At 45.5% G+C, this 24,881-nt stretch overlaps 1 protein-coding gene across 1 annotated transcript in view; it reads right to left on the bottom strand.

The window, feature by feature from the left end:
* The window catches only part of CCNH (cyclin H), a 60,696-nt gene that overhangs the window by 14,641 nt on the left and 21,174 nt on the right, over positions 1-24,881 (bottom strand). The window contains exons 3-4 of the mRNA XM_077462432.1: positions 19,347-19,420; positions 3,725-3,935 (exon numbers count right to left, since the gene is read on the bottom strand). Of these exons, the coding sequence (XP_077318558.1) occupies positions 3,725-3,935; positions 19,347-19,420 (285 nt within the window). The remainder of the gene's footprint in view (positions 1-3,724; positions 3,936-19,346; positions 19,421-24,881) is intronic.

Raw genomic sequence — 24,881 nt, 5'->3', positions numbered from 1 at the left:
GAAGCCGCCAACTCGGATACCCTTCTTGCGGAAAAAACGGCTACCAGAAAAACGAGTTTCCTTGTCAAAAAGAACCGTAGGAATAAGTCGTATCGGCTCAACAGGCTGTTCCTGTAATGCCAAAAGAACTAAATTCAAGCCCCAAGGGTCCAGGGGTACTCCAACAAGCGCATTAAGCTGCGTTATCCCCTGTATAAAGCTTCAAATCAAAAAATGTGACGCAAGCGGACACTGAAAAAATACTGATAAGGGTGAAAAATGGCCCTTGATAGTATTTAAGACCAGCTTCACCTCTAGTCCCATTTGCAGAAAGGCAAGAATGTTACCTATGACATACTTCCTAGGATGCCAACCCCTGGATTCACACCAAGAAACATATGCTTTCCAGACTCTATGATAAAATGACTCTGGAAGCCAATTTCCTTGCATTGATCAAGGTAGGTATCATTGAGCCTGAAAGTCCACAATTCCTTAAAAAGTGGGTTTCAATAGCCAAACTGTTAAATTTAGCATTTGTAAAAAAAGGATGCAACACTGGTCCCTGCTATAGCAGGGTTGGACGTGGTGGTAGGGGCCATACCAAGATCGTCTGGGCCACACTAGGGCCACAAGAACTACTGACTTCCTTTCCTGCTTGATCCTGTGAAGAAGTCGAGGTAGCAGCATAATAGGAGGGAATGCAAAAAAAAATAAAAAATCAGTGAGAAGTGATCCCACGGGGTCACTAACGCATCTGTTCCGCATACGAGTGGATCCCTTGTTCTTGACACAAAGTTGTCGACTTTGTTGTTGAACCTGGATGCAAACAGACCTACATCCTGGGTTCCCCATCTTGGCAAATAGCTAGGAATATGTCGGGGTGAAGGAACCATTGCCCTGGGAACAACTGCTGGCAACTTAAGTAGTCTGTCAGTTCTCTATGCCTTGTATGAAGATTGCGGATATGCACGGCACATGTCTTTCTGCCCAGGTTAGGATATTTGCCTGGGCTGCCTGACTCCTGGTCCCTCCTTGGGGATTGATATAAGCCATTGGTGTGGCATTGTCGGATTGAATACTGACAGGAGAATACTGAAACCTGAATGTCGAGGCCCTTAGGGCTAGACACGCTGCCAGAATTTCTAGAATGTTGATGGGCAAGGTCCTTTCGGTTCTGGGCCATTTCCCTTGGACAGACGCTTCTTTCAGGTCTGCCCGGTAAGGATTTCCCCTGCTGCAGATTCTTGGATATCCTCCACCAACTGAGGTCGTGGCACATTTTTGTCTAAAAATGCCTTGTAAAATGTGCCTGAATAGTCTAGTTCCAGGCCGATAGGATACGGTCTTGCAGCAGTCTTGAAACTGAGCATAGGAAATTGCTTTGAATGAAGCCACCATCTTCCTCAACCACCTCATACAAAGGCGAATAGAAGGACCCTACTTTGCACTAACCCCCTGGACCAGCTCCTTTATGGCGCTGACCTTTGCCTGAGGTAAAGACACCTTTCTGGGCTGTATCTATGCTCAGACCCAAGTACCTTAATCCTCTCTAAAGAAGACTTCTCTAGGTTAGGCATTTCAGGTAATTGACTGTAGTGACCATTCTTTGGTCTAAGCAGACTACCGACCAGTCTATTAAGAGCAGGTCGTCCAGGTGTGCTATTATTGTTATACCTTGAGTCCTTAATCTGGCCAGAAGTTTTATAAACACCCAAGGTGCAGTGAGTAGACCAAAAGGCAAGGCTACAAAAAACTGAAGTTTTTCTACTATGAAACGCAGATACTTCTGGTGAGCAGGGAAAAATAGGTAGATACAGGTATGCATCCTTGATGTCGATTGATGCCAGAAGCTCTCCCCCCTTGTAGGATGGAGACTACTGAATGGATTTATTCCATGCGAAAAGAAAGAATCTTCAGGGACCGGTTTTGATCTTTGCGATCTAAAATGGGTCTGACATACCCATTTGGTTTTGGTACCGTGAGAAGGTTTGAATAAAACTCTGACTCCTGCTCATCCACGGGGACCACCATGATCCCATTTGCGACAAAGTCGGTCTAACGCTAGAAAGAGAGAGACTTCTTTCCCTCTGGATCTTTGAGGACATTTGACCATTTTGAGGAAACGAGGAGATGGGAATTCTCAGAACTCTAGTCAGTAACCTAGAGCTTTTGTGGAGACCACCCATCTGTCCCGAAATTCTTTCCTGCCAGACCTTAGAGAGCTGCAGAAGTCTTCCCCCCACTTGAGCTAGCAGGGGTGCCCCCTCATAAAGAGGCTTTAGTGTTCTGTCTTGTGGGTTTCCTCCCCCAGGACTTCTTTTGTCCCCGGGGGTTGGCCCTGAGATTTTACCTCTTGAACCTGATGGCGAAGGCTGCCACGACTGCCTGGAGGCTGATGCCTCTGGCACTGGAAAAAATGAGGGACGTTACGCTTTTCCTTAACTGGCAAAAATGGGTACTTTTCCCACTTGATATTTTTTGGATATATTTGTCCGGATCCTCCCAAAACAGCTTTTCACAGCAGAAGGAAAACCAGCCAGGAGCTTTTGGATGGCGCTTCGGCTGACCAACTTTTTCAACCATAAGATTCTATGCATATGTACCAACCCAAGCAATGGCAGCTCAGCTAGGTCCTGGGCCTGCTGTTGAGGGAACACCTTGAGTACCTGTTGCAAATGGTCTGTCAAGGATTGACATACCCCAATTGCCACTCCTGCAGGTTGAGCCACTGAACCTCTCAAGGAGAAAGCACCAAGTGTCATTTCTGTCTGCTGCTTCATTCCTCTGCTATCAGCATGAATCACTTCTGACAAGTTTTCCCGACACCAAGAGAAAAATGGTGACAGGGGAGGGAACTCCAGCAGACTGACAGTCTCAGTTTTGTTCCTGTGCGCTGTGTGAAAAAAGGGGGGGGGGGGGTGGGGCGTCAATTCCCTCCAATCGGTTCTCAGAGTTCTGCTCACTGAGCTCTGCAGTGAAGAATTGCAGCTCTCCGCCTTCTGTTTTCTGAACTCTCAGACGAGCTTTAATAATTGATCAACCTGAACAGCTGTAGAGAAGAGAAGACTACAGATAGGCAGGTGCATCTGATGTAGGAGGATTGGTTTCATCATCTCTGTATCACCTGAGGCCAGTCACTTCACTGGGTATATGTGAGGGTTTACAATTACATTCAATTAGAGCCCTTTCACACTGAGGCGCTTCTGAACTGCCTATAAAACGCTGAGCGCTTTTGCAGTGCGCTTTTTAAAAGGATACACGCTCAAAAACAAATCATTTTGAGGCGATTTTCAGGTGCTTCCCATTCATTTCAATGGAGAGTGGCATTTTTTGAGGTGTTTTTTTTTTTTCTAGCTGCATGCCGGATAGTTTCTTTTACAGCACGGCCAGTGAACCGCCCCAATGTGAAAGCAATCATGGGAAACATTTTTTCATGAGCTTTTCTGGCGTTTTATTTTTTGTTTTGTTTTTTACCACCAATGTGTTTGAATAACAAAAAGTGTGAAAGGGGTCTTAAGGTGGGCATTTAATGGTTATATGTTACTGATGCTGACCATCATTAGATGCCAGTCTTCAATATGCTTATCAGTTTTTTTTTTTTTTTGCTAATAAAAGCCCAGACCTAACAATAAAACTATTTGCTTGATTTTTAGACATCTCAAGAGACATTTTTCTTTTACTCTGGTTCACGTTTATAACTTACAACATACCAGTTTAAAATAGAGGAATATTGCTCTCATAGTACCTTTAAATCAATTAAATACCCTTCAAAAGGTCGGTAAGGGTTGTGCACTATTAGGTGGAAGTTCAGCTGTTGGATGAGCAGCAGTTCATATTCCAGAATCTGTTCTAGAATCCTCTCCTGGGCTGCAGGGCTTTCTGGAAGGTTACCAACAAACTGGACGCTGGATACATTAAATTCATCTACTTTACAAGCCAAGAACGCACACGTCAGCCTTAAAGATAAAAAAAAAAAAAAAATGGAAACGCTAAGAGTAATACCAAACTAACATGGTTAACACCTAAAAATTGCTATGCCATTGTTTTAACTAACGAGCCTTGACCTCCGATTCCTCCTGTATTGAATTGTAACTGTATTGTCTGCCTTCATGTTGTAAAGCACTGAGCAAGCTATTGGCGCTATATAAATTCTGAATTATAATAATATTATTAACAAAGAATGATGTTGCGTAATCGTGACAAGCATTTCCTTTTAACTTTTAGGCTACTTTTACACTGAGGCACTTTACAGGCGTTTTAGCGTTAAAAACAGCACCTGTAAAGTGACTCTCCTTTCACTCCAATGTAAAAAGGCCCCAGGGCTTTCACACACTGGGGCGGTACGCTTGCAGGACATACAAAAATTTGAAAAATAAACAAAAAAAAAAAAAAAAAAAAAAGTCCTGCAAGCAGCATCTTTGGGGAGCTTTAGGAGCGGTGTATACACCACTCCTAAAGCACCCCGCCCATTGAAATCAACAGCGCCTGTAAAGCAATTCGGTAGCGGCGAATTCCAGGCACTATTAACCCTATACCGGCCGCTAGTGGGGGTTAAAAGCTCCCTGCTAGCGGCAGTAAATCACTTCTAAAACTACGGTAAAGCGCCGCTGAAAAAATAGGACTTTTAATAACAGCTTACTGTAAAATTATTTTCTTGGAGTACACCACGGGACACAGAGCCTTGTTAATTACTTAATGGGTTGTATAGCTCACCAATAGGCGATTGGACACTGGCACACCCAGTGAAGACAAGTCCCCCTCTATATAACCCCTCCCATGAGAAGAGTACCTCAGTTTTTGTAGCAAAGCAATAAGGATCCCATAAAAAGGGGAGGAGGGGGAATCTGTGTCCCGAGGTGTACTTCCAAAAAAAAAAAAAAAAAAAAAAAAAAGGATTTTACAGGCAAGCGGTTATTAAAAAATCCTATTTTTTTTCGTACACCACGGAACACAGAGCCTTGTTAATTACTAAATGGGACATCCCAGAGCAATGTTCAACTTGAGGGGAGGGACACACAAATCAAAGCAGAGCATCATCCGACGTGAGGACCAACATTGCTGCCTGCAGCACACTGTGCCCGAAGGCAGTATCCTCAAGCCCTCTTACATCCACTTGATAGAAATTGTTAAATGTATGGACTGAAGACCAGGCTGCAGCCTTGCAGATCTGAGCCATGGAGGCCCGGTGATGCACCGCCCAAGAAGCACTTACTTTTTTTTTCTATTATTGAAAAGCCTGTGCCGTGCAAAACGCACCCAAAAACTTCCACCCAGTGTCAAAAAGTGCACACACAAAGAGTGAACACAAACGTGCAACGGGTGTACCACTGTCCTCCACGAGGAAGGATCTTACCCTGATCCACCGGGGCGTTAGGCTCCAGATGGGGACTGAGATACCATACTAGGACCATCTGGCCGAAACCAGACAACCACCTTTCTCTGGAAGGTCTGCCGAAAAAGACCCACCCAAGTACTCGGTTGGGGCGCCCCCAAAGGGAGACCCCCTGAGAGAGAGAGAGGGCGAACCAAGCCAGAAGGCCTATGTCCACCCCCTCCCAAGACTTTCAGGGTTGGCCAGAGGACCGACACCCTACTCATCACACATGACAAAACATGACACACCAAGTGTCAGTGGAGTGGAAGTGACCATTGTGAGATACAATGGCTGGCCCTCCGGTCAGGAATAAAAATGTCCCCTGGTCCTAGCCAAAACGCCGGGCCCAAGAGGCAGGTGTGAAAAACGTGTGTTGTGTTGAAGTGACCATGGTGCCAAACGTCAAAGTGATTTCTCACAGTGAGTGTAAGGCACCCCTGAACTGCCACTTCAGGGGCACATCACCACAGGCTTTTCAAATGCAGCCCTGACCCACGGCCCAGACCACAGCAGCCCCCACCCCAGGCAGAAAGGAATGAAGATCTGGGAGCTTAGTGAGAGCCCTTTGCCATCAGGCCCCACCCTCACTCCAATCACTCATACCCAATTACATTCGGGAAGTACTGGCCGTTCCCCCGGTGGGAGAAAGGGGAACCAGCGTTCCCTCCCGAAAAACTGACCAGAGCTAGAGCTGCCCCAATCCAGGCCAGAAGGCCAGGGTCCCGACCCTTCAGCGCCGACCAGTGGTTCTCCATCCCCATCAGAAGGCTTCCCTTTCGGCTACGAACCGCTCCAGGTTACCTTCACGCCAGCAGGTTTTGCATAGCAACCGCCACCCCTGCTCCACCTCGCCGTAGAGGCGGGATGGAAGCAAGCGCCACCTCCTGGCAACTGATAAGAGCAGATACTACACTTCATCTTAGCCAAAAGGAAGAAGCACTTACTGCTCTGTTCGAGTGCACTTTCACATGAAAATTAGGAATTTTCTGTTTCAATCCATAAGCTTGAATAACAACTTGCCGAATCCACTTAGAGATAGTAGATTTCGATGCTGCCCTATCTAGGACCTTCCAGCAGAATAAACAAAACCTCAGTCTTCCATATCTGAGCAGTGGCTTTCAGATAGACCTTTACTGTTCTCACTAGAGAATGCAATAATTTTTCCTCCAGACTGCGGGTCTGGAAAAAAGGAAGGCAAGACAACATCTTGATTTATATGAAAACCTCACACCACCTTAGGGAAAAAGGTGGGGTGGGGACGCAACACAACCGTGTCCTAAGATTCTTTACAGGAGAAAGCCGGAAGTTCAGATACTCTTCTAGCAGAGGAGATAGCGACTAGAAAGGCCAGTTTCCTACTCAAAAGGAGCAACGGAATATGGCGAATAGGTTCAAACGGCTGTTTCTGTAAAATAAACAAGACTAAATTCAAATCCCATGGGCACAAAGGAGATTTGACTGGCGGATTTAACCGCAATACCCCCTGAATAAAAGCCCAGACTAGGGAAGGATATGCAAGTGGTCTTTTAAAGAACACTGATAGGGCTGAGATCGGACCCTTGATAGTGCTCAGGGCCAGTTTTATCTCTACCCTTAATTGAAGAAAATCAAGGATCCTACCAATGACACACTTTTGAGGATGTCACCCTTTGAATTAGCGCCAGGAAACATATGCCTTCCAGATTCTGTAATAGATGATATAATGAAATGAGCGCACACAAATAAACCATGATAAAATGATTGCAAGCTGAACACTTAAAAAGGAGCAAATCACAACACCTCAATAAATGGCCAAAAAATATATAAAAACGGTGCAGCGCAATAAAGTTCATACAACATGCAATACAGTATGGTACAGAGATAAAAGATAAGGCCACCATGTGATGATAGTGATGTTCAACTGATATGCAATATTCAAGGTGACAAATCCTTCCACCGTCAGTATAAGGGACTCTTACCAAATCTTGTGGACCACTGAAAAAAAAAAATTAAAAATCATATGGTCAAATGAGCTTGTTACCACACATGGGGCGAGACCGATAAATGAATCCAGCCGCACCAATCCAGCAGTGTAGATGGGATGTATACAGGTGAATCACTTCAAAAGCATGGAATCAGCAGTATAAACAAGGAAAAAAAAAAAAAAAACACGATCTTAGTGTAGACTTAATAGATCCTTTATTGGATACAAAATTCCTGGCTACTTGCAGGATAAAGGCCAAAGTACAAGGCATACAGGCACAAAGCCAAAAGTTTGATAAAACAGCAGTATAGGAACCGCAGGACAAGAAAAGTAAACAGTAAGACAGCGGGTGACTTCCGCAGCATAGCGCCTCCTCCCGTAGGTACGTTACATCTGGTGGGTGGAGCTATGGCATCACCCGAGAACCTTAAGTAGCAGCCTGGTCTCCATGGAAAGCTGAGTAAACAGTGGAAGCCATGACTGAAAACGGAAGCCAAATCTAGCCCCTGTAAACAATACACCAGCTTCCCCCATGGGGACACGGGTCAAAAGCACTAAACAATGAAAGAGAAATTAAGATACAGTTGCAAAAAAAGTATGTGTCTGTTGGAATGATATGGATTTCTGCACAAATTGGCATAAAATGTGATCTGATCTTCATCTAAGTCAAATCAATAGACAATCACAAGCTGCTTAAACTAATAACACACAAAGAATTAAAATGTTATCATGCTTTTATTGAGCACACCATGTAAACATTCACAGTGTAGGTGGAAAAATGTCAACCTATAGATGAATGAGATCTCCTAGAGCTAATTGGAGTGAGGTGTCGGCCAACTGGAGTCCAATCAATCAAGTGAGATTGGAGGTGTTGGTTACAGCTGCCCTGTCCTATAAAAAAATAAATAAAATAAAAAACACCACACACACCAGTTCTGGGTTTGCTTTTCACAAGAAGCATTGCCTGATGTGAATGATGCCTCGCACAAAAGACTTACGATTAAGAATTGTTGACTTGCATAAAGCTGGAAAGGGTTATAAAAGTATCTCCAAAAGCCTTGCTGTTCATCAGTTCACGGTAAGACAAATGGTCTATAAATGGAGAAAGTTCAGCACTGCTGCTTCTGTCCCTAGGAGTGGGCCTCCTGTAAATATGACTGCCAGAGCACAGCGCAGACTGCTCAATGAGGTGAAGAAGAATCCTAGAGTGTCAACTAAAGACTTACAGAAGTCTCTGGCATATGCCAACATCCCTGTTAACAAATCTATGATACGTAAAACACTAAACAAGAATGAATTTCATGGGAGGATACCACAGAGGAAGCCACTGCTGTCCAAAAAAAAAAAAAAAAAAACATTGCTGCACGTTTACAGTTTGCAGAAGAGCACCTGGATGTTCCACAGTGTACTGGCAAAATATTCTGTGGACAGATGAAACCAAATTTGAGTTGTTTGTAAGAAACACACAACACTGTGTGGAGAAGAAGAGGCACAGCACATCAACATCAAAACCTCATCCCAACTGTGAAGTATGGTGGTGGGGGCATCATGGTTTGGGGCTTCTTTACTGCATCAGGGCCTGGATGGATTGCCATCATCGAAGGAAAAATTAATTCCCAAGTTTATCAAGGCATTTTGCAGGAGAACTTAAGGCCATTTGTCCACCAGCTGAAGCTCAACAGAAGATGGGTGTTGCAACAGGACAACAACCCAAAACATAGGAGGTAAATAAACAGAAGAAAAATACACCTTCTGGAGTGGCCCAGTCAGAGTCCTGACCTCAACCCGATTGAGATACTGTGGCATTACCTCAAGAAAGCCATTCACACCAGGAAGGAATGCCCAGCAACCCAACCCAATCTTTCCCAACAACCTCATGCAAAGAAGAATCGCCTTGACGATCTGGATTAATTTTCTTATAGAGCGTGCTACCAACTGCTTTACCAGAAGCAGGTCATCTAGATATGCAGTCACCGCTATACCCTGCGCTGTTAGATTTTGCGGGGATAGAATCTTTGTAAATACCCAGGGTAGACCAAAGGGTAGGGTCTATTGACGCCATGAATTCTCCCCTTAAAAAGGATGGCGACCACAGAGCGGATTGACTCCATGCGAAAGGGGCAAATGTTCAGGAATTGATTCAGGCCTTTAGCGCTTTTTTGGATGGATCCGGTCCTTTAGATCTATAAATAGGTCTGACATCCTCATTTGGTTTTGGAACCACAAAGAGGTTTGAAAAAACCCAGACCCTTAGAAAACCGTAAGGCGGGAACTCTCAGAACACCAGTTTGTAACCCAGGGACACTGTAGAAATTACCCACATGTCCCGGATTTCCACCTGCCAAGCCCCTGAAAATTGCAGAAGTCGCCTCCCTACTCAGCCGAGCTGGGGTGCCCTCTCATAAGGAGGCTTTGGGGTTCTGCTCAGTAGATTTCCGACCCCAAGGTTTCTTTTGTCCTTGGGCTTGGCCCTGGGCTTTGCCTCTTGCATCTGGCTGAGAAGGCCATCAGGAATCAGGGAGAAAGAAAACGTTTAAAAGGACGTTTACTCTTTTTCTTAGCTGGTAAAAGGGCAGTCTTACCACTAGAAATCTTCTGGATGTATTTATCCAGGTCATGCCCAAACAGCCGTTCCCCCATAAAAGGGGAAACCAGTTAAAAGCTTTTTGCATGGAGCTTCAGCCGACCAATGCTTTAGCCACAGAATCCTGCGCATGTGTACCAGCAGGAGGGTAAGGCGGGATGCTTGCTGAATAGAATCTTTAATGGCATCTACCACAAAACAGAAGGCCTTATGCAGATCCGCCCATAGCTTAATCTGATCAGCAGAAAGATATTTAAGCCCTTGCTTCACCTGCCCCTTTAGTACCTGACATGCCAATCGATGCCACAGCAGGTTGGGTTACAGCACCAGTCATACTAAAGGAGGACCTGAGTAAAGATACCAGCTTTTTCTCAGTTGGAGCCTTAAAAACTTGGACATTGTCTACAGGACAAGTCAGATTTTTGTTCACGCAAGAAATAGCTGCATCTATTGCCGGCAAGCTCCATTTCTTGGTAAATTTTTCCTCCATTGGGTAAAGGAAAGCGAATTTCTTAGGAGGAGAAAACAGCTTGTCTGGATGTTCCCAGTCAGCATAAATATGTTTTTCCAATAAAGGATGGACTGGGAAAGTATATGCAGCACATAGGGTAATGTCGGCGAGAAGGGGTGGGGGGGGGGGGAGAGAGAGAGAGAGAGAGAGATCCCTCCAACGAGCGCCGTGGACCCTGGACTACAGAGTTGTGGCAGAGCCTACAGCGGAGGAAGTGAGCCGCTCAACGGACCGGCTGACACTGAGCTTTCGTTTTCTGGAGAGCATGGTAAGTAGGACACCAGGTATGCCTCTTTACTCTCTCCAGTGGCGGAAACAGGTAAGACATGCAGCTACTCCTAGGGGAAAGTAAGATTAATTTCTTAAGCTTTTCTCACTTACCTTATCCCTGCCGCAGGAACTGCTGAAGACCAGACATATCCAGTCTTCACCCCTCACGGCGGGTAGTGTTGTGCCAACCTTCAGAGTTCCTATATAAAGTAGGCCTCTTCCCTGGACCTGTAGAAGACTCTGCCAGAGTATCTTTGTGCATTTTTTTAATACGTGCTCAAAGTAGCTCCAGTCCTACAAGAGAAATTACAGGCAAAACCTCGCTCTTCCGTGAAGCCCGGGTACCATCCATTTTAGCGTTTTTTTGGATGGATCTGGTTGCATAGCTCCTTGACCCCCAGAGGAATCTTTCAGTAGAGCTTTCTTCTTAGCACATCTTTAACCATGACCAACACCTTAGACACCGGCAAAAAAAAAAAAACTGAGGTACTCTCCCTATAGGAGAGGTTATATAGAGGGGGACTTGTCTTCATTGGTCGTGTCAGTGTCCAATCACCTATTGGTGAGCTATACAACCCATTAAGTAATTAACAAGGCTCTGTGTGCCACGGTGTATGAAAAAGAAATAGTGGCGCTTTAACGCCGACAGCCCCCCCGCCCCCGTCCAAGTGTGATGAAAGTGCTCTTAATATGCTACATTGGTTACCTAGTGCACTGCATTACGATCAGTGAAGCCACTCAAAGCTGTGAAAGATTAACAAAGCAGTGGGGTTTAAAGCACCAGCTCCAAGAATATTCATTTCCAGTCATGCTGAAGTTAAAATGATTGTAAGGCTTTGTCACACATGTCATACTAGCTCCTCCCCACATCGTATAACCCCCTAGAAGAAGCGCTCTCCTGGGGGAGTCACCTGGTGGGCGTGCTACATGTCATTGGATTTGATTAAACAGCAGCGGGAGCCAATGGCTGAGCTTCTATAAATCTACCCAATCAAGAGTTGAGACAACGGACAGAAGGGAAAAGCATGTCTGTTGTGTGAATCACAGGACTCAGGTGAGTAAAACGGGGGGGGGGGGCCTGGGGGGCTAGTCAGTGACAGAAGTTTTTTCACCTTAATGCATTGGATGCATTAAAATGACAAAAACATGAGGGTTTACAACCCCTTTAAAAATAGGATTTTTGTACTTCCTGTAAAATCCTTTTCTCTGTAATTTACCGACCGATACAGCTCCTCTCTAACTAAATGGGTTGTATAGCCTGCCATTAGAACTAGGCAAAATTGTTACACAATACACAGAACTTTAATCCCGCCCCTGTGGTGGGTGGACCCTGTGCTATCAACCCTCCTCACTGCTCCCAGCAGCTTCAGTACGTCAACAAGCAGTATAACATAGAAAAAAGGAGGGGTGGGTGCTGTGTCGGTCGGTGAATTACAGAGAAAAGGATTTTACGGTGAGTACAAAAATCCTATTCTCTCTTATATTCACCGACCGACACAGCTCCTCTCTGTAACTAAATGGGACGTCCCCAAGCAGTGCCAAACAAGGGGTGGGGAAAAAACAACAGCATAAAAACTTCATCCACCATGGCAAGTGGGAACTAGTGAAACTAAACACACACAAAAACAGCAGTGTGTGGAAAAACTCCACCATCTAACCGGGTATCCTCAGCAGGAGTGATCCCCAAGACCGCAACATTGCAGAGGCAATGCAACAGAGCATTAACAAAACAGTACTGCGTTTTTACCGAAAAACCAGGAAAAACCTCAATTGCAACTACACGGCCGCCTGCAAAACTTTGCGGCCAAAACCAGCATCAGCCGATGCACTGACCTCTACATTGTAGAACTTGGTAAACGTATGGACAGACGACCAGGTCGCCGCCTTACAAACCTGAGCGACAGATGCTTGGTGTCGGAAGGCCCAAGACGTTCCGATTGCTCTTGTAGAGTGGGCCCTGACTGGAAAGGGGGGCACCTGCCCCTTCAAGGCATAGGCTTGTACTACAATCTGTCTGATCCACCTGGAAATGGCGGCCGACGAGACTGCCATGCCTTTCTTAGGACCAGCCACCGAAACAAACAGCGAGTCTGACTTCCAAAAGGGAGCTTTTGCTGACAAGTACCCCTTCAGAGCCCTAACCACGTCGAGAGCGTGAAGGGCTACCTCCTTGGGGTGTTTCAGCTTAGGACACAACCATGGCAATATAATGTCCTCATTGATATGAAAAGCCGAAACCACTTTTGGTAGAAAGGACGGTTGCGGACGCAACAATATCTTATGCCTGTGGATGGCCAGATAAGGCGACATGCATGACAAGGGAGCCAATTCCAAAACATTCCTGGCCGATGTGATGGCCACTAGAAAGACCACTTTCTGTGAAAGGGTCAATAAGGGAGTCTCCCTGATATTCTCAAATGGCGGCTTCTGAAGTGCAGACAACATGAGGTCCAAATCCCACGGAGGTAACACATGTCGCACCCCCTGAACAAAAGGTACTCACTAAAGAGTGAGATGCCAGGGGTCACTGGAAAAAAAACAGCCAAAGCTCAAAATTTGCCCCTTGATGGTGCTCAAAGCCAACCTCTGGTCTACACCTTGCTGAAGAAACAGCAGGATCCTGGATATAGAGAAAGGGTGGCATCCGCGCTTTCTCCTCACACATGGAGATATAGGCCTTCTAAGTACAATGGTATATCTTCATGGAAGAAGATTTCTGCGCCCTCAACATAGTTGGAATCACCGAGTCTGAGAGACCCAGGTTCCTCAATACCAGACTTTCAACACCCATGCCATTAAAGCCAGCCATGGTAAAGCAGGGTGAAAGATTGGACTTTGACATAGGAGGTCCTCCTGCAACGGCAGTCGCCAGGGAGCGTCTGCCACCAGATGCACCAGGTCTGCGTACCAGGCCCGCCGAGGCCAATCTGGGGCAACCAGGATCACTGGGATCCCCTCGGCTTCCACTCTGCACAGCAGGCGTGGCAACAGTTTTAGTGGAGGAAAAGCGTAGATCAGCTGGTACAGATCCCACGGAGCCACCAGCGCGTCTGCCCACGGATCGCTGGTCCTGGACACGAATCTCGGTACCTTCCGATTGAGATGGGAGGCCAATAGATCCACATCTGGTGTGCCCCACCTCAGGCACAGCAGTCTGAACATCTCCGGATGCAATGCCCATTCTCCTGGGTCCAGCATCTGTCGACTCAGATAGTCCGCCTGACAATTTTCTTCCACCGACTTCTTTAGGTTCAACAGCCACCCAAATTCTTGCAGGGCCTGCAAGGTGATCGCCACATCCTCCTCTAATTTTGAGGCGGAAGAAGCTCTCAGGAGGAGATAGTCTAGGTAACCCATGATCGCGATCCCACGTTGTCTCAGCAACGCCAATACCGGAGCCAGAACTTTGGTAAAGACTCGGGGGGGGGGGGGGGGGGGCTGATGCCAGGCCAAAAGGAAGCGCCACAAACTGGTAGTGGGCTTCCCCGACTGCCAAACGCAGACATTTTTGATACCGAAGGCATATGGGTATGTGCAGGTAAGCATCCTGAATGTCCAAGGATGCCAGGAAGTACCCTTGATGGTGTGCAGCGACTACTGAGCGAACCGATTCCATTCTGAACCTCTGCACTTTTACAAAGTGATTGAGGGCCTTCAAGTCCAAGATTGGAACCGGGGGACACAGGTATGCTGGAGGGGGAAGAATCTGTTTAGTGGCCAAGAGAGAAACTCTCTTGTAGCCTGTGGAATGTATCCAGGAAGTAACTGAGTTTGAACCAGTTTAGGAGTATCAAACCATAAAGTGATTCGTGTGTTGTCAGATATAATTAGAAAGTATGCATTGAGGCAAAAAGTATTTGTCTATGCAGATCTGTTTTCAAAATTATGTTTGAACCAATTTGGTTAGATTTCCGTCCACTTCCGAGCGTCCCAGGATCCCTCTCCGTCAATTGCCTGAGAGGGATCCTGGGACGCTCGGAAGTGGACGGAAATCTAACCAAATTGGTACAAACATCATTTTGAAAACAGATCTGCATAGACAAATACTTTTTGCCTCAACGCATACTTTCTAATTATATCTGACAACACAGAAATCACTTTATTGTTTGATACTCCTAAACTGGTTCAAACTCAGTTACTTCCTGGATACTTCCCAGACTCTGGGGAAATATCAAGGCTCCTCAATGGCGTCCTCATTACATTCCATATGTATGTTGTGATTTTCTTCATTTATCAACACCTGATTTCCACAGTATTGACAAACAAATATAAACTCACAAACGTAAGGGTTTCTCTATATATCGGTGTATGCTGCAATGTCCTGAGGAAGCTCGGAAGAGCGAAACATGTAGAAAGAAACAATGCAGCTTAAATAGTATACAAATGTGGTAATATGTGAAGTTTTGTAGGATTCTGCACCAGCTTTTGTATATTTATATTTGTCATATTGTATTTATATGAAAAAATTGTGTTTCCTTTTTTGGGAAATGTTTCCTGTATACTTAATAAAAGTTTATTGATTTTTATCTATTGTCTATACATTTGGTACCGTCATAAAAATCCCGGGGGTTGGTTACCCTCCAGTCCCCTGCTAGTTTCTTTCCCATATCTTTAAATATCACTTTTTGAGAAGGTTTTACTTAAAGGGGTAACACACCGCCAATTTTTTGGGGACCGAAAAGGTCCGTTGCGGGCGACCCCATTCCCTGTAGATGAATTTGTCAAAATAAGTCAAATACGGGAACACCTTAGGTGAACGTGTTGGCTTGCAGGACCCAAAAGGGACCGGTACATCAGCAGAGGAATCCATTGGCTCCTGAATCTTCAGGGTATCACGCACAGCTGTAATAAGTGCTCCAACAAGCACTTTGTCGCGCCCGGACCCGGACGGGGAACCATCCTCACTGTCTGAACGGTCCTGGTCAGCCACGTCTGATAGGTCAGAGCAGGGGCCTCCAGCCGCACCAGGGCCCGAGTCTGCATCAGAGCTCTCCCCACGTGCCGTCTCTATCTTAGCAACATAGGAGTCAAGGACTACCGTCAAGGTGTCCATACGCACCTCTCTAACTGCAGGTGACCCGGTTGCTCTAGCCTGGATTTTGGGGGAAGAAACACCAGTTTCTGAAGCCATGATGACCCTAGCCTGTCTGCCAACTGCAAGGGGACTTAGGACAGTGAAGGTTCCACCCTCCTGCTGCTGCCGCATGGGGGGGGGGGGGTACTTAGCGCTAGACTCACCACCCTGGGGCGTTCTGTGAAAGCCACAAGCAATGCCTGTAGTCCCTAGGAGGTTCCCAGTTGCAGAGAGGAGAAACTGTGTCAGCAGCAGCAGCTTCAGCGTTCAGCAAAGAGCCATCCAGCATCCTGTACACACAGTGGACACAGGAAACCGCAAGTGAGAGCACATATAATGCTGCCACAAGAGAACAGCGGCGAAAAAAGCGCTCGGGCTTAAAGAAAATGGCCACCAATGAAACCAATAGGAAATCCTAAAGAAAACGGCTGCTGAAGCTCACCAGGGGAATATCAGATTTTCCACATCCAAGATGGCCGCCGGACGGCGCCATGCGGTGACAGAACAAAAAATAAAAACGTGCTGCCTGCTTACAGCCAGAACAACCTCCACAAACACCTTTAGGGATCCCCCAGACCTGGACCAGGACCAACGTCAGCCGCACAGAGCCCCCACAGGTGAGAAAAACAGCGAACGAACACACACACACACACACACACACACACACACACACACACACACACACACACAGCGCATGCAGCCACTCCCCTCAGGGGGGGGGGGGGGAAGGAGGGCTGCCAGGGACTTGGGAGAGAAGATAGGAAGGTGAGGTGGCCCCCGAATCGACCCCCCAGGGAATGCCCAGCTGCTCGACCCACCGAGGCAGGGAGAGCCGTACTTAACAGTCCTGAAGAGCAGGGAGACATTCCATCACAGACCTACTCCTGCGCAGTTACAGGGTAGCTGTTGGCCCGGTATACTGTGATCTAGACAGTAGTAGCTTGGTCATATGTATACCCCGGAGCATTGAATCTCGCCGACTACCTCTGGAGCTGAGGCATGTCGTGGCCTGCCGAGCCTTAGCTGCGGCCTGCTCACACTCGATGGCTGGACTGGGGAGACTACAAGGATATCATTAACCAGCCTGTCAACCAGCCGGCAACTGATAGATCTCAGGATCTTTCATATTGCGCAAAAAGCAGCAAACCTGAAGCAAAAACATGGATCGAGAGGGCCCGCAGGGTTCCTAGGTCACTCTCCTTACTAGGCAAAATAAAAACTGAAGCTGCTGGGAGCAATGAGGAGGGTTGATAGCACAGGGTTCGTCCACCAGGAACGGGATTAAAGTTCTGTGTATTGTGTAACAATTTTGCCTAGTTCTCCTAATGGCAGGCTATACAACCCATTTAGTTACAGAAAGGAGCTGTGTCGGTCGGAGAATATAAGAGAAAAAGTGTTTTAAAAAAAAAAAAAAAAAAAAAAAAAAAACAACAACACACAAGATCCCGTTTCCTTATTGCAGGTTAAACAGCATAGTGCTTGTGCTGTCTAACCTGCCCCTCTGTTATAAAAAAAAACAAAAAAAAAAAAAAACACAACACCTGGCTGATCCTGCCAGTTTCTGCCTTCCACCCTGTAAACTGACCACAGTTTATCGTGGCTGCTGAGCCCTGACACTGTGGTCAGTTTACGTGCCTCCATCATCGGCTCTCTCCTCTGTCCTCTACCCCCTCCCTGCCTGCCTGTCAGCTGGGAATTCTGTGTCTCTGTACCCCCCCCCCCACTGCGGTTAGTAAAATACTACCATTTAAAAAATATATATATATGCTGCCAGCCCTTTTAAGTTGCCATCCTACACTGTGTGTTTGTTAGAAACAAAGCCTCTAAACAGGCTGGTCACATGACTCCTGGCCACTCTGCTATTCCGATCCAGGGCTATAGCAGGAAGGGTGAGCGGCCAGCTCGGCGGTCATGTGATTCCCAGCTGACATCAGAGGGAGAGCGCTGCACGGCTCCTCCTGCTGTAGCCCTGGATTGCAATAACAGCACGCCCAGGAGTCACACGACCAGCCTGAAGATACTTCACAAAAAGGTATTAAGTGGCATTGATTCTAACAAACACTAATACAATGCAGCATAGCAGCTTAAAATAGGGGGCTGGCAGCAAAGCATAATTTAGGGTTACAAACCCTTTAAAGTATATTAAACCCTAATTTTTTTAAAGTAAAAAAAAAAAAAATAAATAAAAAAAAAATAAAAAAACACACACTTAAAAACGTTATGCTTACCTGTCCTGTGTAGTGGTTTTGCACAGATCAGCTCCAGTCCTTCTCCTCTCAGGTCCCTCTTTGGTGCTCCTGGCCCCTACCGTCCCGTGCTCCCACAGCAAGCAGCATGCTATGGGGGAACCCGAGCAGAGATACAGCTCCTCGTGTCCATAAAGACACGGAGCTGCGGTTCAGCCCATCCCCCCTCTCCTGATTGGCTGACTTTGATTGACAACAGTGGGGGCCAATGGCGCGGTGGCTGTGCCTCAGCCAAATCAGGAGGGATAGTCCCTGATGGCCAAGGCACTCGTGTGGATCGCTGGATAGAGATGGGGCTCAGGCAAGTATTAGGGGGTGGCTGTACACAGAAGACTTTCATCTTCATGCATAAAAAGCACAAAGATAAAAAAAAAAAACTTCTGCCTTTACAACCCCTTTAAGCACTTTCAGAATCAGATTCAATCACTTACTTTTCCCGTTTAAGCTGGAGCTATGACTGCCCCAGTTTCTTGTTTCAGGATGGCTCCTGCCTCTTGCAGCATGGACCTTTGCATGATACGAGAACCATGTCTCCCTATGCTCTGTGCATCAATAGAAACACATGCGCTTATAGTTTATTATGACAAGGCACTCCTTTGGTCCTCCCTTCTGCAAACTAACAACTTTTCTGTGAAGACCGGAAGTCCAGGAAGCAGAATTGTGCAGAAGCCAGCAGCATTGACAGTTGTAAACTGGAAATGTTTGTGTATAAAAATTTAACAAACAGTTAACTGGAGAAGGTTTATTTAATTGGGGTTAATGTGCTAAAATAAAAAATGCTGAAGAGCTAATACTACTTTAACATCCACACACTTAAAGGTCTCCATACTATAACAAATGGCTCTCTACTGCCAGCCTTTTAGAAATGTCCAACCCCGGCTTTCATGGCACCGAGTCATATAACCAAGTGCACAGACAGTCATGTAATCTCAGCTAATCCCCAAAGTCATTCCAGTTGAAATCATATAATTAATGCCTAAGCATTTTGTCATGGGACTGGATGTCATGGAACTGTGGCTTGAGATTAGGTACTGCTTAGCTTTTTTTTGGTTTTTTTAATACAATTTAAGGGGACAAGATAGTTAGGATAGATGGGGTGCAAACACATTTTTAAATAATCTGACAATCATCTAATGTATTTAATGCAGGGTCATCTTCAGGAGACCCCCAAAGGCTTAATTAGACCATTGATTTTCATATGATCCAACTTGGATTTCAGTTATGACTACAGAGATATGTCTTACAGCTTTCACACTCTTAGGAAAAACACTGTCTTCTTGAGGAAAGAGACATGCAACAAGTAGTAGCTACATGGATTACCTATACACCCGATTCAAAGGCTTACATGATTATTCGTGGATGATGTTCCATAACTGAATTATTCAGGTAAAATCGTTTGAAATACATGCAAGCTGTCCCCTGAAAGAAAATAAAACAGCGAATAATAAACAGGAAAGCAAAGATGCAAAACCTTTGTGCACTTACATAGTTATACAACTTGTAACTCGTTTACACCCGATTCATTATTTTATAAAGGCAAAAGGTTGCTGGACCTAACAATTGTTATTTTCAGCCACCTGTCTGTCAATTTCACCTATCAGCAATGTTATACCCAAGTGAATTACGCACAAAATCAAGTCTGAAAATTGAAGAGGAGCTACACCCTTTTAGACCCCTTTCACTGGGGCGCTTTGCAGGCGCTACAGCTCTAAAAATAACGCCTGCAAAGCACCCTTTTTCAGCCGTTAGCGGGGGTTAAAACTGCCCCACTAGTGACCGCATAGCGCCACTAAAATTACGGTAAAGTGCCGCCAAATATAGCGGTGCTTTACCAGCAGCGCCCGCAACGCCCCAGTGTGAAAGTAGCCTTAATGATCCTAGAATAATATTTTTTTCAAATACTAAAAAGTGTATGTAATCCAAAAACAAACCTACAAACTTTTTGCTTGTTTAACATACTGCTAAAAAGTTGGTTATATCTGATAAGTGCAAATAAATCTATTGGTCAGACAGCAAAAATGCTACTAAATTGCAGTTTGAACAGAGCAGTAAGGAGTTGGAATCGGTCAGGTAATTTTTGCTCTCTGTGTCCCTGTTCAGGAGTTTCACCAATTCGCCTGCCACCAGGAATAGTAAATCCAGAACTTTGAGTTGCCACCAGAACAGGGATTGAACAGGAATGGAGGCAAAATTGTAACATGGAAACAGTCTAGGTGAGGCTTTACCTAGTGTCAAAAAAATATTTTCCAACTTCAGATTTAGTCCACAGGCTGAAAAGTAAAAAAAAAAAAAAAAAAAAAAAAAAAAAAAAAAAAACCCAAACACACACTACTGACACACTACTGACAGGTCTTAACCTTTCTCTGCTCAAATCAAAATGTCCCCCCATCTAAGTAAGACACCATTCACACTGGGGCGTTTTTCAGGCACTTTTGGGATAAAAATAGTGCCTGTAATTTGCCTTCAAAAGGTCTCTCCTGCAGTCTGTGTGAAAGCCTGAGTGCTTTCACAATGAGGAGATGCGCTGGCAGGACGTAAAATAAAAAATAAAAAATAAAAAAGGACAACCTGCAAGCAGCATCTTTGGAGCGGTGTATACCACTCCTCCACCACTCCTGCCCATTGAAATGAATGGGCACCATTGCTGAAGTGCCTGCAGTGCCATTTGGCAGCAGCGATTCACAAGCGCATTTAACCCCTTCCTCGGCCACTAGCTGAGTCATAAGTGCCCCACTAGCGGCCAAATAGCGCCGCTAAAATGACGGTAAAGCACCACTAAAACTAGCAGCGTTTTACCGTCAACGCCTGCCCGCTCCAGTGTGAAAGCAGCCTTAAGTAATAAGTGTTACAGAAAATTTCTTACATTTAAAAACATTTTATTAAACAAAACAAATCTCCAATCAGTTCACTTGGATGTATAATTTAGATTAAAAACAAAAAAAAAAAAAAAAGCACTATATATTAAATACACAAAAACAGGTACTCAAAAGTTTTGGACAAAAAAAGAAAAAAAAAGGCCTAACTTTTTTTTTTTTTTTAAACAATAAAGTTAGGCCTTTTTTTTTTTTTTTTTTTTTTTTTTAAATCGGTGTATTTTTTCCAAAAAAAAAATTCAGTTTGAAAGACCACGTCACATAAAATATTGCAACAACCGCTATTTCCTATGGTCTCTGCTAAAGTAAATATATATAATTTTTGGGGGTTCTAAGTGATTTTCTAGCAGAAAATACAGGATTTTTACTTTTCAGCAACAAGTGTCAGAAAAGATTTAGTCTTTAAATGGTTAAACTGAGAACTCTACACACAGAGCTCAGTTCATTGAGAAGAAACATTGTATCTCTTTGCTCTTTTCTTGGCAGACTGCCCAGAGAGGAGGAAAGTCCCTTCACTGATTAACTTCAGGCAAGTCACGCTGAACATATAATCTGCCTTTTTATCATCACAAATCGGCATGCCAATTAATAAAAAAAAATTCCAAATATCGCCCAATATAAAATCGGTCAACCTCTAGTCAAAACTCCTTATCCTAATTGTGCAGTGCAGGACAAAAAGTATTCACAGACCAAGACATCCCTAAGCAACAAGCGGGAAAGATGGACAACAACCAGGCAAACAAAATTGTACCAATACTCTCAACAACAACACAGGTCAACAGACCCAACTTCAGACCGCAGCTGCAAGAACCTCATAGTTGAAAGCTGCAGCCACAGAAGACTGGATATTCTTCTGCTAAAACTTTGAAAAAGTATAAACAGAGGATAGAGGTGACAGCCTTACACAACTGCGTTAGAGAGGCCCGGTGCCGAAATGCCCAGAAAAACTCCCATTAATTCTGGTGGAACTGGCTTGTAAATGTGCAGGAGATTTGTAGAGTGTAAACACTGGCAATTAGATTTCTTATCCATTTTGTGATGGTGGGCTTGGAAGCAAGGTGTCCCTTGCAAGGTTATGACAAGACAAATAGGGAATGCATCTGTGATGGATGCTATACCTTTAAAAAGGGTAGATTCTGCTGGCTACAACTACATCCAGGTCATGAAGAGAGATTTTCTTTGGATGCTTTGGAGTAGGGCGTAAGGATGGTAGAACTATGTCCTCAATGAGGTGAAAGACTGATACCACCTTGAGGAAAAAAGATGATCTTGTCTTTGTGAAGTATGAGGAACAGAGGGCCCTGAGACAGCAGATCTGATCTATTGGAAGGGGCCAGGGTTCATTTGCTAGATATCTAAGTAAGTCTGTGTACCAGGTTCCTCTTGGCCAGTTTGTTGCAATGAGAATCACAGGTTTCATATCTTGCTCTCTTTTTAAGCAAACAAGGCAGAATTTTCACTGAAGGGAAGCCATAGCTTCGCCTGAACTGAGACCCTAAATCTGGATGGGGGCAACTGAAGTAGTCAATTTTCTAGTTGTCCACTCCTGAGATGTGGACCGCAGAGATTGCTGGATAGCGAGTTTCCATTCATGAGATTATTTGGTTTGCTTCTTTCAAGCCTGCATGACTCCTGGTGCCTCCTGGGTAGGGGATACAAGCCACAACTGTAGCATTGTCTAATTGCAGTCTGGCTAGGTTGTCCACAGAGAAAAGGGGTCAAGTGTTGCAGAGCCATACAAACTGCTCTGAGATCCAGGATGTTGCTGTGGAGGTGACAGGTGTCCAAGTTTCCTGGATTTTGGGGAATGGAAACAATCCTCCCAGCCTGAAAGCCTGGAATCTGTTGTCACTTTCCAGTGATGGGGGAAGGAAATATTTCACTATTGTTACAGCTGGGCCGGAGATCTACCAAGTCAGGAAATTCCTTACTTGGCTGGATAGGAGATAGCTTGTTTCAGGATGACAAGGTGTTGTGTTGGAGAGTTCTTGAATTAAAGATTGGGAAAAGGAGTACAGCCCTAAGGCTACTTTAATACTGGGGTGGAGAGGGCATTGGCGGTAAAGCACCACTAGTGTCAGCTGCGCTTTTTGGCTGCTAGAGGGGCGCTTTTAATCCAGGCTAGCGGCTGAAGAAGGGGTTAATAACACCCATCTAGCGCCACTGCCGAATCGCTTTGCAGGCGCTTCAGCAGCACTACCCATGCATTCCAATGGGCAGGGGCGGTGGAGGAGCAGCGTATACACCACTCCTAAACCGCTCCCAAAGATGCTACTTGCAGGACTTTAATGTCCCGCAAGAGCACCGCTCCAGTGCAAATGCACTCGGGTTTTCACACTGGAATGACAGGAGAGGCACTATTTTTTTAGCGCTAAAATGCCTGTAAAGCACCTCAGTTTCAAAGTGACCTAAAGGAGGCTATCCTAATACCTAAAGCTTTCATGGATAAGTAACTCAGTTTTTCCCCAAGGCCGTCTTTCAGGACAGCCACCATAGAGAGGATAAGCGAGTACCTTACCTCAGGGTGGGACAACTGCTTGCAGCACCTTATGACCAAAAGCTTGGTCCTTAGCAGACAGCAGATCCAATCTGTAGTGCTCCACAAATGTAGAGAAGCTGGACCATGTTGCAGCCCTAAAAATCTGCACAGGAGAAGCACCAGCCCACTCAGCCTGCAAAGTCGCCACCATCCTAGTTAAGTGTGCCTTAATACCCACTGGAGGTTCCACCCCCCTTTTCACATACGCCTGACTAATAGCCACCCTCAACCATCTGGCAATTGTACGCCTGAAGACTCTGGACCCCTTCTTGGACCCCGAGAATAAAAAAGTAGTCAGACTTCCTAAACTGACTTGTACAGTCTAAATATTGCAGGAAGCACCTCCTAACGTCCAAACTATGAAAAACACGTTCCCGTTCCCTCACAGGATTCGAACAAAAAGTGGGTAACAATCTCCTGAGCCCTATAAAAACTACACGGGCCGGAAAAACCTGAAGAAAAGGAGCTCTCACTGAGAGAGCTTCGAGTTCACTCACTCTCCTAGCCAGAGTGATCGCCACCAAAAACACTGTCTTGAGGGTGATCCATTTCAGCGTGCAGGTTCCCAATGGCTCAAAGGGCTCCCCTGTGAGCACCAGCAAAACTAAAGAAAGATCCCACATCGGGAAGGGAGAGATTGACAGGCCTTTGTCTACTCCAGGCCTTGAAAAACCTACCCACCCATGGATCAAACGCCAGTTGCTTTTCTAGAAAAATGCTTAAAGCGGACACCTGTCCGTTCAGGGTACTAAGGAATAAGCCTTTACCTGCTCCAGCCTGCAGAAACTCCAACACTGCTATGGAGCTGCGTACATCAAAAAGGAGCTTTCTAAGCACCAACTATTAAAATGCTTCCACACCTTATGGTAAAAAGCTTGCGTTTCCTTCTTTCTACAATTTAACAGAGTGGTCACCAAGCGATCAGAAAACCCTTTTTCCCTTAGCAACTCCTCCTCAGAAGCCAAGCTGCGAGGTTCCACCGCTCTACTTGAAGACAGAAGACTGGTCCCTGGAACAGGAGATCATCCAGCACTGGGAGAATCCAGGGAAGTTCTATGAACAAGCCTTTCAGAACGGAGAACCATGGTCTCCTGGACCAGTGCGAAGCAATCAGAATGAGAACCGGGTTCTCCACCTGGAATTTTCTCAACACCGCCGTAATCAACACAGGAGGGGGGGGAAGGCATAGCACCTGGAGAAGTCCCAATTCTGGGCCAGAGCATCCACTCCTAACGCCCCGTCCCACCTGCTTCGGGAAAAGAAATGTCTCGTTTTTGTGTTTTCCCTTGAGGCAAACAGATCTATCGATGGAAGCCCCCACCTTCGGGTGATCATCTTGAAGACCTCTTGCTTCAAAACCCAGTTGCCCTCCCTCAGTCTTTCTGCAGAGGAAGTCCGCTACTTGATTGTGTTCTCCCTTCAAATGAACTGCCGATAGAGACAGAACACTGGCCTCGGCCCATTTGAG

The sequence above is a fragment of the Lithobates pipiens genome, unplaced genomic scaffold, assembly GCF_037356315.1.
Source record: "Lithobates pipiens isolate NorthernLeopardFrog02 unplaced genomic scaffold, aLitPip1_a1.2 Scaffold_3, whole genome shotgun sequence".
NCBI classification, from domain to species: Eukaryota; Metazoa; Chordata; class Amphibia; order Anura; family Ranidae; genus Lithobates; species Lithobates pipiens.
Note: the sequence above shows the minus strand (reverse complement) of the source record. Positions and strands in the feature narration are given on the sequence as shown.